The sequence below is a fragment of the Trichechus manatus genome, unplaced genomic scaffold, assembly GCF_000243295.1.
Source record: "Trichechus manatus latirostris isolate Lorelei unplaced genomic scaffold, TriManLat1.0 scaffold00024, whole genome shotgun sequence".
Lineage (NCBI taxonomy): Eukaryota > Metazoa > Chordata > Mammalia > Sirenia > Trichechidae > Trichechus > Trichechus manatus.
Genome location: NW_004443960.1, coordinates 41,156 through 55,153, shown reverse-complemented (window position 1 = coordinate 55,153; position 13,998 = coordinate 41,156). Strand labels below are relative to the sequence as shown.

At 59.9% G+C, this 13,998-nt stretch overlaps 1 protein-coding gene across 4 annotated transcripts; it reads right to left on the bottom strand.

The window, feature by feature from the left end:
* Window positions 1-89: 89 nt before the first annotated feature.
* MPG (N-methylpurine DNA glycosylase) lies at window positions 90-9,308 on the bottom strand. 4 transcript variants are annotated; one of them, XM_023728367.1, is made up of 5 exons: window positions 6,454-7,485; window positions 5,909-6,340; window positions 5,474-5,725; window positions 2,739-2,943; window positions 90-562 (listed from the first exon to the last, which is right to left on the bottom strand). In XM_023728367.1, the coding sequence occupies exons 2-5, from the start codon at window positions 6,098-6,100 to the stop codon at window positions 192-194; spliced, it is 1,020 nt and encodes a 339-aa protein (XP_023584135.1). In that variant the 5' UTR covers window positions 6,101-6,340; window positions 6,454-7,485; the 3' UTR covers window positions 90-191. The 4 variants fall into 4 exon arrangements, with proteins under 4 accessions (XP_023584135.1, XP_023584137.1, XP_012410122.1 ...); XM_023728369.1 differs by having other exon boundaries at window positions 6,272-6,340; XM_012554668.2 differs by lacking the exons at window positions 5,909-6,340; window positions 6,454-7,485 and adding an exon at window positions 9,177-9,308.
* Between the last annotated feature and the right edge of the window lie 4,690 nt (window positions 9,309-13,998).

Genomic DNA, 13,998 nt, shown 5'->3' with positions numbered 1-13,998 from the left:
GGTGTCCAAGCCGGGCCTGGTGCCCTGCCCCCCCCCACCCCCTGCCGTTCCTGTCAGTCAGTGAGCAGAGCTGGCTTCAGACTCCTGCTGACACTGAGAGACTCCAGCCCAGACCCACATACCACTTTTCTAGAAACAAGCATTTATTTGGTTCCTGAATGATCGAAAGCCTGTTGGAGCAGACCCTTCGTTCAGGCCTGCATCTGCTCAGCTGTCCTGTCCACCACGCTGACAAAGGGGCTGCCCCGCACGTAGAAGCGCAGGGGCTTCTGGGCCCACTCCCCTGCACGGCTGACGCCCACCCGGGCCGCAGCCACCACAGCTGGCTTGGGTCCCGGGGGGCCACACTCCATCCACACAGCCCCATCTGTGGCCAGGTCCCGCTGGTCGAAGCTCTTGTCGATGGCCAGTGCCTGGCACAGCTTGGAGGGGCCGTTGCAGAGCTCGCGATCCTTGAGGGCTCGGCCAGAGGCGCCTTTCCCAAGGGTGCTACGGAGCCGCTGCATGGTCTCCAGGCCCCCCAGGGGCTCCAGTGCTCGCAGCAGGACACATGCCCCGTCCCCTGCAGGACAGATGGACAGGAAGCCGCCTCAGGGCTCCTGCTCCCCCCCAGATCCCCACGCACGCCCAATGCTGCAGGGGAACACAGCTGCCTTCTGGGAGGAAGGAGGGGTCATCTTGTGTGTCCAGACCCCTCAGTCCACCTCCTCTCCCTCCATGCCTACACCCACTGACTGGCCCACCCTGACCCCACTGTAGAGAACCCATGAAAATGCACCTGGGCGGGGGGTGTCTGGGATCGTTGACCCTCCTGGGATCCCCTCTCCCACCCATGTCAGAGACCCAGGATGGTGACAATCCAGAGCCCAGGGATCTGTCTGTCCAAATTATCTCTGTTCTGGAAGGCCCCTAGGTTCCCAGGACCAAAGGTCAAACAAGTGTGTTGAGCACCAGCGGAGCCCTCCAGAGACCCCTACCCAGACTCACATGTGCATCTCCCACCCCACACCAGTCTGAACCACTCCTGGGCCCCCTTCCCAGCTCCCAGATGCAGTCCCCCAGGTGGGGCCAGGGCTGCACTCAAGACCACTGGCCTATAGGAGCCTCCCTGAAGCCTCAGCTTACAGCTGTCCTGACGGCACCTGGGAGGCGGCCCTGGGTAGACGCAGGAGCCATACGCCCAGCCCAGCCTGCAGGCCCAAGCTTGTGACCCGATGTCCCTTAACTGCCAGTCTTCAAAGAATACGAGATATCGAGGCTAGGGAACTCCTGAAACACAGCCCTTGCCTGCCTCTGTGGGCAGAAGCAGGTTCCCAGGACCCCCACCTCCTGAGCCCCCCAGATGTGTCTCATTTTCTTACTATGGAGACAAGCAGCATGGCTGCCTGCTGCCCACCACGCCCTCCCACTCTGAGCCCCTTCCTCTGGGGCGTGATTCTCCACATCCCAACCAATAAAGCAAATGTGACACCCTGATCTTTCTGTGACCCAATCCCTCACCCCCCAACCATGGACCCTCCCTCAGCCCTCCTCCTCTCCTCAAGCCCAGCCCCTCTGTTCCACCCCAGTAGGGACGACCCAGTCCTCAGCCTCCCCTTTCTCTGCTCCCTCTGCATGACCCTGGCCCTGACCATCAGGGCATTGTTTAGGGTCCTGAGCCCCCTCCCCAGGCCTGGAAATCCCCAGGGCAGCTTAGTTATATACCCAGGAAGTGACTCATCACACCCCCATCCCCTACCCTGGAATCCCAGCCCCCGTGGGATCCTCCCCATTTCTTCACTGGGTTCTGTCTCTCCATCTCTCCCCGTCCTCGTCCTCTGAATTCAGTCCGGCCCCACGTAAGCGCCTCGTCAGTGACAACCAAGCTTTCCAGAGTATGGACACAGATGGGCCTCCAGTGGGGCCTCTACCATCTGACACCCACTCCGTGCAGTCTCGATAACACCTGCTCCGTGTAGGCTTGAGGCCCAATCTCGGGCCCTCTGGTCCTTACCCCCACCCGTGGGTGTGGCATGGCTCAAGCAACCAGCTTCTTGCTCTAGTGGCCCGGCTCCCAGCGTCACTGTGCCCACCCAATAAACATGAGGCCTACCACGTGCGGCCTGCGCCCTTGTGGCCTCCGCAAGCCATCTTGCATCTCGAGGTGGGGGCTCACAGACAGTGCCAGGGGTTCAGGGCCCATCCAGCTGCTTCCTCCCCGAGCACAGACCACCCAGACACAGAGCCCCAGAGGGAGCGCAGGGGGTTCCCCACCTCAGCACTGTTCATGTTTGTAACTGAACTGTGCACTGTAGGTGCTGAGCAGCATACCTGGTCTCTGCCCCCCACCCAACGGTTGACAACCAGAAATATCTCCAGACATCACCAAGCGTCCCCTGGGGGCAAAGTGGCCCCTGTGAGAAACACTGGTCTAGACCCTGTAACCCGCCACCTGGTGAGGGCTCTGCCTGAACTGAGTGCACCCCAACTCCATCACCCCTCCTGTAGTAACAGTAACGCCAGGGGCCCAGACCCATCTGCTCTGTGTTTTGTCCTGTCCCACAGCCCCTCACACTATCCCTAGTCAGTGCCACAGACTGTGCTCCCGGAAACCAGACCTGGCTGGCCAGGTGCTCAACAGCTGTCCCACCCGGACTCACCCTTGTCTGGGCTGTGCCAGCTGAGGGGCTCTGCCCGGCCCCCACTCCCTGCCGCCCAACCCAGCCCCTGCACCCCACCACCTGGCCCACTCTGCTCACCCTGGCTGGAGACATTCAGGCAGAAGTACATGCCATAGATGATGAACACGTACAGGGTGCCCGGCTTCATGAACATGCCTCGGTTCCGGGCTGTCTGCCGGCCGCCCCTCGAGTGTGCCGCCTCATCCTCTGGGCCCAGGTACGCCTCGGTCTCCACAATGCGGCCGCGGAGCTCCGTGTTGTCAGCAAGCCGTCGCACCAGGACCTGTAGGCCACACTCGGTCTCTGCTCGGGGTCAGGAAGGGCTGATCCCCAAACACCACCCTGACACTCCCTCGGGCCTGGTTCCCACACTGTGGCTCAGGGGTGCCACAAGGCGCCAGATTCAGCCAGGTTCCCCCACTGCCCCCCTTCCTTCTGGCAGCCACAAGGCTGCTGTCCACACCTCAGCCTCCAGCTGTCTCGTCCCAGACCACCAGTCCTGCTCACTGAGTCCTGGCCACAGGTTTGTGGCCCCCTCAAGCAAACCAGCACCTGTCCCCCTGCCTCCTCCCCCAGAGCCCCCATGAGGGACCCCAGTGCTTAGCACAGGGCTGGGTGGATAGGCACGGAGGGCGCAGCCCTGAGTGGGTCCTGAGGCCACCTAGAATCCTGCAGAGCCCGTGGAGCCCCCACCCAACAGGCTGCCGGGCAGCCACAAAGGACTCCCACATGGCTTCCGCCAGCCTGGCTCTGGAAGGCCGCCTGGGTTTCCAAGCCTTTTCAAAGAGCCTTTCTGAGTAGGAGAACCAGCTGTCCCCACGGTGCCCTGGTCAGTGTGGGTAGAAGGGGTGGGGGAGCCAGCTATGGTCCACTCACTCAGACCACACCTGGGTCAGGCAGGGAGACGCCTGTCCCTTGGGATCGACAAGCTCCCAGCCCAGCTCGGGGGCTATCACTGGAGGGCCAGGACTCTCGTGCCAGCAGAACACCCTGGAAAACAGCCCAGGGATGGCTGGAGGCTGTGCCCAGTCCCAGGAGCCGCAGGGCCTGACTCTGCCGGGGGGGTTTGTAGTGGAGCCTCGGGGCTGGCCCATGGCCCCAGGGGCATCCCCACCACCCACCTCGTCCTTAGGCCACATCATCAGCCAGAGGCCAGGTCAGCCCATGCTGCAGCCCAGGGAGCCCCGTGGGGCTTGTGTCATGGGACCGGGAGGAGGGCTCAGTGGGGGAAGCAGTCTGGGAGACCTTCCTGGAGACAGCAGCACCTCCACCAAGAAGACAAAGAGTGGGGAGAGGTGGGGGTTGATGTCTCCACCGGAAGCCAGCAATCTCCTTGTGCATCCAAAGTGGGAAAGACGCGCGCAAACACATTTGGGCTTTTCCAGACCATCTCTTCAGGAGCCTTGGGATGAGGGTTCCTCACGTGGCATCAACCTGGGATCCATGTGCTCCTGCCATGCCTTTCTGAGCCACACGGGGCGGTCCCACTTCCAGAGGGGCTCCCTTGGCCCCATCCTGGTTTTCTGCTCTGAATTTCACCCTGATGTCACCACACACAACTTCCTGCTGGGATGGGGAGCCCAAGAGTCCTGGGTCCTGGGGGAAGTCACCCTCTCCTCAGCCCCAGATGGGTTGCCACAGCAACTCATCCTCCTTGCAGATGACCTGCTTCCTGCATGAGTGGTGACCTGATCTTGGCTGAGTGAGGGTCTGAGAAGGTCTGGAAGAGGCCGTCCTGCTTGTTTCAAAAGGGCCCTTCGGGTGAAGCACCCTGTTCTTTTCTGGACGTGATGGGGAGACCCTGCCAGCACACCAAGGGCAGCTGCACAGAGACTGATCTTGGTCCTCGACAGCTTGCCTGAGTTCTTGGTCAATCCCAGGACTCACCTGCCTCCACGTATCTTTTTATGTGAGATCATAAACCCCCTATGATTTAAGGTGCTTTCAGAAGGGTCTTCTGGTCCTTGCAGCCTAAAGCTTCCTCCAGGGACAAACTCTGCTCCCTCCTCCACTCAGCCAAGTCCACATTTTAGGGTCTGGTCCTTTCAGCACCCAACTCCTGGCATCAGTTCTACTATCAGTCACAGAAACCAACCCTCCTTAGCTATTTTAACCTAAAAGTAGGTCAGGGCACCTCTAGGACGAGAGGGCCAGGCCTGGGGCTTTGGTATCAGGAATAACAACCAACTGGTTCTCCAGACTGATCCAGAAAAGGCTCTGCTGCTGCTGGCACACGCCGCCATGTGTGTTCATGCACGATGACAACCACATAGCAGATACCACTGGGACAGACCCTGGAGACTGCAGCTGGGATGGGCCCTGGGTGGTCCCCATCTCCCACTCCAGGCCTGGAGAGGGCACATCTGATGGGTGAGCCAAGATCCGGGACCAGCGTCTGAGCTGCTGGGTGGCTCCTGCCCTGTCTCAAGGCAAATTCAACGCGTGAGCCCAGTGTCAGTCACAGCCACAGTTCTCACACGTGTACAAACTGACACTGTGGATGCAAATGAGCCTCAGACGACACTTACGTGGGGGCTGCGGAGGAGCCAGGGTGGGCAGAGGCGGCCCCTCACAGGTGCCGGAGGTTCTGGTCCTGGCAAGAAACCTGTCCTGAGGGAGACCCAGGTGGACCAGCAACAGATGTGGCATCGAGTCACACGAGGACCAGGAGGGACCACTGTGGGCCCAGTCGGGGCGGCCGGCCTCTGGCCTCAAACATAAGCCTGGCGGTGAGAGCCGGGCCACGGACACCTACGTGGTGACGACTTCTTCTGCAGAGGCCGCATCTGCCCAAGAAGCCATGTGTGCATTACCTGTCCCAGAAGCGCCCGCGCCAGACGAACTCCTGGCTGATCGAAAAACTCAGATCCCAGTCGGGCAGGATGGTCCTTTGGGCTCAAGAAATAGATGCTGCGCTGGGGGCCTGTAGTAGCGGGCGGACCCAAGCAGGTGTGTGGCCCCGAACAGGGCTCCTCGGGGGAAGGCGTCCTGGCCACGTCAGGCAGGCTCCGGCTCCTCTCTGCCTCTGATAAGCGTTGCTTCTTTTGTCCCACCCTGCGGGAAAGCTGTAATGGGAAAGAAAACAGAAGCACATTGTCTAAACGAATGAAGACAGGTCGGTGTACGGTGGAGAACCAGGCTTGGGGCCCTTGAGGACTGGATTCAACAGCCCTGACTCAGTTTCCTCATCTGCAAAGTGGGGCGACCACCTCACGAGACTGTTACGAGGCGCAAACAGAATGCCACACCTGATGTACGTGGCCCAGGGCTGGACACCGGCAGGCCCTTGGGCAATGATCATGCGGACAGGCAGGCAGCAGCAGGGTGGCCACGATACTCCACGTGTGAAACGGCCTTGGCTGGAGGGAAGGCTGAGCACCTCGCACACGGGAGACACAGCGCAAGGCCATGGGCTGCAGAACCTGGGAGGGGGCGATCATGCCCCTAAGGCTCTGGGCTTCTCAGAGGGCGGTCACCCTGAGCCTCAGGCAGCAGGGCTGGACCCCCTCTGCTTTCTACTCCTCATGCAGCCCTAGAGCAAACTTCCTGAGCTTGTTTCCTGAACCTTGTCCTTTGCCCCCAACCCTGACCCAGAATTTAAAAATACAGACTGCTGGTTTCCGGTCCAGCATGTCAAGAGCTGAGAGGTCATCACTCCCGTGCCCACAAGAAGAGAAAAGCTGAAAAACAAAATCAACAACTCTTCTTAGATCCATTAGAGAACGGAGACCACGGGGCAAACCACCCCCCAGAAAACTGGACAGACAGACAGATATAGAGAATGACCGCTTACCAGGACTAGAAACCGCCGGCTCCAGCCTCAGCAGAGGGCAGGACACTTAAAGGGTGACTGACTAAGTGCTGGAGAGGAAAAGTTCCCGGAGGCCCAGACTTAGCCCCCAGGCTTCCGTGAGAAGGCTCCAGGAGCTCCACGGGGTTCTCAGCTCACAGAAAAATCCCGTCTTGTGTCCAGAGGGTGGGGTGAGGGGAAAATAACCATTCGGAAATAATGCTCTCTGAACAACCGACTGCCCTGAAGGCCAACTACTTGACCAGAGCCAAACCTTCGTGGGTTTTTTTTAATCAGATCCTAATGGACACAGAAGGGAAATACCCAACTCCAGCCCCCTCTAGCCTTCCTGTTTCACCCAGGGAATGAAGGCCACAAAAAGCTGAGAAACACTTGTGAAGGTCACAGCCAGGGGCAAAGGCTCACTAAAAGACTGCGACCTAATCATAGGGTTACAGAAAGCTTCCTCGCCCTCCACACCTTGCCAGCACATCAACACCAACATCAACGGAGGTTTACAGGAGATTACAACGAGAAGAACTTGATATGTGATGTCTGGATTTCAGCTGCTGAAACCTGTTCGGCATCACAGCAACACACAAGCCTCCACTGATAGGCAAGTGGCAGCCGCACTTGAGGTGCGCCGGCCAGGAATCCAAACCAAGTCTCCTGCGTGGAAGGTGAGAATTCTACTGCTGCCCTCTTTGTTCACGGACAGGAAGACTTCATATTACTAAGTCAGTTATTCCCAATTTGATTTATAAATTCAACGCAATCTCAATCAAAATTCCAGCAAGTTATTTTGTGGATAAAATTGATGCCAAAGTTTATATGGAAAGGCAAAACACCCACGACTGCCAACACAATACTGAATAAGAACAGAGTTGGAGAACTGACTCTACAGTAACATTGTGGTATCTTCCCACTACTCACTGCCATCAAGTCAGTTCCGACTCACAGCGACCCCACAGGGTTTCCAAGGCTGTAAACCTCTACAGAAGCAGACCGCCACATCTTTCTCCCGCGGAGCCGCTGGTAGTTTTGAACCACCAACCTTTCGGTTAGCAGTTGATTGCTTTAACTACTGTGCCACCAGGGCTCCTTAGTGTGGTTGTTAGTGAACCAAAAAAACCAAACCCGCTGCCGTTGAAATAGACAAATAGATCACTGGAACAGAACAGAGAGCCCAGAAATAGACTCAGACAGTACAGTCCACCTATCTTGAATAAAGGAGCAAAGGCAACGCAATGGAGAAAGTTCTTTCAACAAATGGTGTTGGAACAATTGGACATCTACGTGCAAAAAATGAATCTAGACACTGACCTTACATCTTTTACAAGAAGTAACTCAAAATGGTTCATAATCAAAACAACCTGGCACTGTTACAAAGGACAGACATATATACCAACGGAAAAGAATTGAGAGTCTAGAGATAAACCAATACATCTATGTGCAACTGATTTTCAAAAAGGATGCCAAGTCCCCTCAGTGGGAAAAGAATAGTCTCTTCAATAAATGGGGCTTTAACAATGATCTCCATATGTAAAAGAATGAAGTCGGACACTTACCAGACGCCGTATAGCAAAATTAACTAAAAATGGATCAAAAAAGCCAAACCCATTGCTGTTGAGTTGATTCCGACTCATAGGGACCCTACAGGACAGAGTAGAACTGCCCCATAGGGTTTCCAAGGCTGTGATCTTTACGGAAGCAGACTGCCACATCTTTCTCCCAAGGAGCAGCTGGTGAGTTCCAACTGCTAACCTTTCAGTTAGCAGCCTAGCACTTAACCACCGTAACACCAAGGCGCCTTAAAAAAAATGGATGAATCACCTCAACGTAAGAACTAGAACCATAAAAACAAAACTAGAACTTAAGCGGAACCTGCATCTCCCTCTGCACATGACAGGCTCATTGTCAATAACATTAGGTGCTGAGGTTCCACCATGGACCCAGAGGGTCCAGGCCGCCAGGAACCAACGCTGATGTGACTGCCTCTGCATCCCGGCCTCTCTGCCAACGCCGTGAGCTCCGACTCCCTGGAAGCTCTGGCCCCTGCTCCACTCATGAAACGGCTCAGGCTGGAGGGAAGGCTGAGCACCCACCTGCCCCAGAGCGCCCGACGCTCGGGTCTCTGCTCCGGACTCTGCTCGGGGGCTGAGGCTCCGCCAGGCCGCAGCCTCCCCCGTCCCACACCTGGCATTCGAATCTGCCTGCAAGTCCTGGGCAGTCTGGGGCAGGGGTTTGGAGAGGCCACAACCTGAACTGTGCGCCTGGGCTCCTCGCGGGCGCACCTCCCAGGCCTGGCGCTGGTGAGAAATGCAGGCTTATGAGAGAGGGGCCCCGGGAAATGCCACCAGGCGTCCGTGCCTGTTTCCTCATCTGCAAAAACGGGGGAACCACGTCGGCCGCCCGACATGGTTCTGAGAATAAACTGAGAAGACCTGCTGCACCCCTGGCTGGACGTTAGGAAGAACCAAAGCGAACCCTCCGGTGGGGAAGCCTCGGAGAGAAACCCAGGGCCGAGGTGGACCGGACTGCAGAGACGGTCCCGTCAGCGTTCATTCCCTGCAGCCTGGCCGTTCTGGGTCCGCCCAGGGGGCGCCTGGCCCCAAAACTGCTGAGGGTGTGTCGTCAGACGTGGGGCAGCAGAACTTCCGGGGGTAAAACCCTACCGGTGCCCCCCAGCGAGGCGCCAGGGCGCACAGACCTGGTCTCGCACTCACCTGAGCCCCGCTGCGCGCGGGCATCAGGTGGCTACGGCGGTCGGGGGCCCCTGGCGCGGAGCCCACCCCCGAGTCGAACCCGGAACACACGCAGCTAAGACGTCCGCCGCGACCGCAGCTCCGGAAGCGCCGCCGGGGCCGGGGGTGGAGTCGACGCCTGCGCGGCGGGGCCGCAGGCCGGAGGCAGGGCCGCACGCTGGGCGCCGACTCCGCCTCAGGGAGGGGCGGTGCCTGTGGGCGGAGCCTTACGGAGGCCTGTGGGCGGGGACTGACTGAGCCTCCAGCCCCGGCCACCCCATCGTGATGCGAGGGGAGGAAGGAGCGGTGGGCGGGGTGAGATCCCTGCCTTCCCCGCCCAGTGACCCGCCCCCCACCTGTGACCGGGTTTCCCCACATCCTCAGAGCCCACCCTACCCGCAGCCCGTGGTCAGACCACCAAGAGAACCGGTCCAACATGAACCTTGACCCAGTCTTCGAGGGGCCTTGTTCGGGGATGTCATGGCTTTGGGGGGGGTAGGTTGCAGAGCGTTCCGAGTGTTCAGTGGGTGCTGTGAGCAGCTCCAGGAGGGCTAGAGTGGGAGGTGGCGTTTGGGGACAGAGGACAGGTTTAGGGGCATAGTAGGCTGGGGATACCCTGTCTAGGAAGTGTATGGGAGGCCTGACCAGAAGCCCCCACGCGAGTCAGTGGTCATAGGCCAGCCAGAGGAAAGAAAGAGGGCGCAGCAGGGTTCTGTCTCCCCGGGGAGCCCCGACCACTCCTGCCAGCCAAGGATCCTGGGGAAGCCAGGTCCATGTTCCGGGGGTGACCTGTGGGATCGCCACCTCTCCGCTCATCTGGCTGTCTGAGGCCTGGAGCAGGGCTGTGGGAGCTGCGCATCCCACCTAGCAGACCAGCACAGGGGTGCAGTCTGGGGAGGGTACCACCCCCCCACCTCTGACACCCCCTCCCCACCACCCAGGCATCCCCCACTTCTGCCCTGGCTTTACTGGCAGCAACCTCCCAAATCAAGTCACCCCCACTTGGGGTGGTAGCTGGGAAGGGCAGTGCTGGGCCCAGAGGAAGGAGGCCACCATGGTGGAGTTTCAGGCACAGAGCTGGTTTGTGGGGATGCCCCAGGAGGGAGGGAGGCATTCCCCACCCCTGCCTTTCTGGGCCCCGCAGCTGGGACAGGCACAGTCCCACCCTGGCACCCCACTTCTCAGTCCTCTGAGGGGCTTGTACCGAGCTGTCTTTGATTTCTGTGACACTGGGTGGGGGTGGGGGGGTACCTGCTGGGCAGGGCAGCCCAAGGGGCCTTGGAGAGCATCGGCTGGTGTTGGGTGGGAGATGTTGGGAAGGACAGACAGATAGGCCCATGTCAGATGGGCCTGGCGCCTGGTCCCATGTCAAGGCCAGCAGGGCAGGACCCTGGTCTCCAAAGGCTCCAGTCCAGGCCAGAGTCCCAGCTAGCTCACCCCAGCAGTCCCACCCCGGAGGCCCCAGCGAGGACTTCCTGGGGAGGGAGGGGCAGTGCCTGCTGGAACCCGCCCAGCTGTTTGTGGCACTGTGTGCCGCTTCCCATGGTGGGGGGTGGGGGGTGGGGGTGGGGATCAACAATGTGTCCTAAACCCTGGGCTTCTGAGGCAGGCTGAACGTGACCCCTCCCCACCTCCTTGCTCCCCCCTACAGCCATTCTGCCCCAACAATGCCACACCCCCTTCCTGTGGGCCCTGCCTATGGGAGGGAAACTGAGGCCAGGTGTTCAACAGGCCTGGCCTGTCTCCCTGGTGAGGGCACGGGGAGGGCGACTGTTCTTTTGTACTCGTTTTTTTTCTGATTTCACAAGTGGTGCACGTTCCTCGTAGACATCCGGATTCTCTTCCTGGAGGACCCGGACACAGCCGGAGGCCTGAGGAGAGGCTGGGCCGAGGGAGGCCTGACAGGGCCTGAGGCGGGGGCAGTTCTCCAGATGGGCCGGCGCCTGGGGGCTTTCGCAACATCTGGCCCCTGCCCCCACTTCCTGGTTTGCGGTCTGGGGCCCCCACAACAGACTGGAAGTGGTAGGCTGAGTGTTCCCACTGTGGCCTGGAGGGCGAGCCAGCTGGGGTGCGGGGAGGTGGTGCAGGCCAGCGGCTGGCCCTCCTCTGTCCTCTGGGTCCAGGCGGGGAGAGGTGTAGAGGAGGAGGCAGTGGAAGACGGAGGTGAGAACACTTCAGGCTTTGGAAATCTAGATGTGAGGATGGGGCCTGTGGTTAGCGCTGGAGTCAACCTGAGCTTCTCGGCAGGGTGGCTGCTGGCACCCTGAGTGTCTGGGCCTTTGTGGCACACTCTATCTGCTGGGCCCTGGGGAATCAGGGGCTCCTTGGACAGAGGGGGCAGCCACTGTGCTGCCAATGCTGCTGGACCCTGGGCACAGGTGCTCAGAGGACCCCCCCCCCCCCGCCATGGCCAGTCAGCCAAGGGGGTAGTTGTCTCGGAAATAGCTGGTGACTTCAGGCCTTTGGCTGGCCCGGCCCACCTCTGCCTCCTCCCCAAATAGCCAGGGTTGGTCCCAGTCGACCCTGCAGCTTTGCCTCCTGGGGTGATGCAGTGTGGCCTGGAAGCTGAGCCAAGGATTCCAGGGTGGCCTGGAGCTGGGGTCCAAGAGCTCGAGGGCGGTCCGCACGTCTGTCCTGCAGCGCCACGTCTTCAGGGTCTCGTGCAGGGTGAATAGAGGGGCGTGCGTGCACGTCCAAGTCGGGTCTCCTGCACCAAGCTGTGGGCGCCTGTAGGGCAGGCATAAGGCACCGAGACAGACTGCACGCAGACGCGCGGCCCCTGTGAGGACAAGGGAGTGGGAGGGCCTTCGGAGGCCCCCAAGTCAATGCCGGGGCAGCTTGTGTTCCTGTCTCTGGATGCAGATGACCCTTCCCTGGGACGGGGCAAGGTTGAGCAAGGCAGCCCTCCACTGAAGGTAGCTCCTGGGGAGGCCCCACTGAGCACCAGCGGAGGTGGGTGCTCTGGTCTCACCGTGGAGGGGTGGAGGGGCATCCCTGCTTGGGAGACCCTGCCACCACAGATTTGGAAGTGAGCTGGTCCTGGAGAGCTGGCACCGCTCACCGGCCTGCCCATCACGTTTGTCACCTTGTCTGGGCACCTAGGCCACACAGGAAGTCATCCCTGGCAGGGCTGAGAATACTCGGCACAAGGACTGTCCTGCCTCTGGCCGAGAGGGATGTGCCTGAAGCCACAGGAGCAGGCTCCGGCCTGCTAGTTGTCACCCCTTCACCCCCTGAAGATTTTCTCTCTCATTCTAAGAATCAAGTGGATACTGTTCGAGTTCTTGGTGCCCACGTGGGCCAGCATCATCCTGTCCATTGTGCCCACAAGAAAACCAGCCCAAGGCCCCGTGGCCAGTGGACATGCATCCCTGCCACCTGAGTGTGAACTTCCCACGTTCTCAGTGGAAGGAAGGGCTGCCCCTGTACCCACGACCCAGAGCAAGCTGGCTGTCTCACCCCCGGCATCCACTGGACAGCTGGCCCAAGCCCCGGGGCGAGTTTCCCCTGGACGTCTCTGTAGACAGCTTGCAGTCCTGCCTGGCATGTTCACACTGTCCTGTGCACCTGTCTCCCCAGTTGGGCTGGGAGGCCACCATGGCCTTCAGAGCGTCCAGCTCGTGATGACAATTCCGGGGAGATGTTGGGATTTTCAGGGGAGAAGGAAGGTGAAGGGAAGACGTGTGTAATTCCAAAACCTGCGGACAGAGTGTCTGGTTCACCTTCACCCTCATAGTCACATTGTCACATTCTGGTTAGCGTGAGTGTTCAGAGCAGACGGGGACGCCCGGGCCCGGGTGCTAGCATGCGCGTGCACACACACACACGCACACACGCCTGTTCCGGGGACTTTCTCTGGGTAGGTCAGCCCCACTGACTCCTGTGGTGTCAGGAGAGAGGAATGCTGGGGAGTTCCCACCAGCAGCCTCAGCCGAAAGCAGAAGGGTCGTTTTGGGTCCAGCTCAGACACTGCAGGATGAGCCACAAGGGCCTCACCAGGGAGGGTGGGCAAACGCTGAGACCAGGGGCAGGGCACAGCGTGGACACAGGAAGTGGCTCTGCTGCCTCTGCTTGCTGGGTCTCAGAAGGCTCAGCAGCACCTGAGACCTCACTGCTGGGGCCCTGCTTCCTCACTGCTGGGGCACAGGGAGGGGCATCTGTTCAGAGTGTGAGCGCGTGTGTGTGTCTATGGACAGGTGTGTGAGTGAGCGTCAGGGTACACCATTACTTGTGCAAGTGTGAGTGGGTGTACGAGCATGTGTGCAAGTGAGTGAATGTATGAGCATGAACCTGTGTGTATACATGTGTGAGCAAATGTTCCCCTTGAGCATGTTCACGTGGGAGTGGATTTTTGTGGGATAAGTGACTTGTCAGTGTGAGTGTGCTGGGTGTTAAGGAGACTCAGGGACACCCCCCCTCCCCAGGCCTGTGTCCCCAGGTCTCAAGATGAGGTCAGGATTCACTCTAGAGTGAGAGCTTGGATTCTGGTGCCAGAATTGATCCGCTGACCACCAGGCTCCGTCCAGCTGGGCCACCAGGCCCTCCAAGTACGGCCCCTCCCTCCCCGACCAAGGCGATCCTCCCCCCACCTCCCAGGCGCAGGTGGCCCCGCAGGCCTCCCTCCGCGGCACGAGAGCGGTGCCTGGCGGCCTCCTTGGAGGAGGTGACTGGGGCCGGGAAGGTGGGGGGTGCGCCCGCGCGCATTCCAGAACCCTGAGTCAGCGCGGCCGCCCCCTCCGGCCGGGCCCGCCCCCGGTGCGCACGCCCCTCGCTCCATGGCATTCTCGGGCGGGCGGGCAGACGG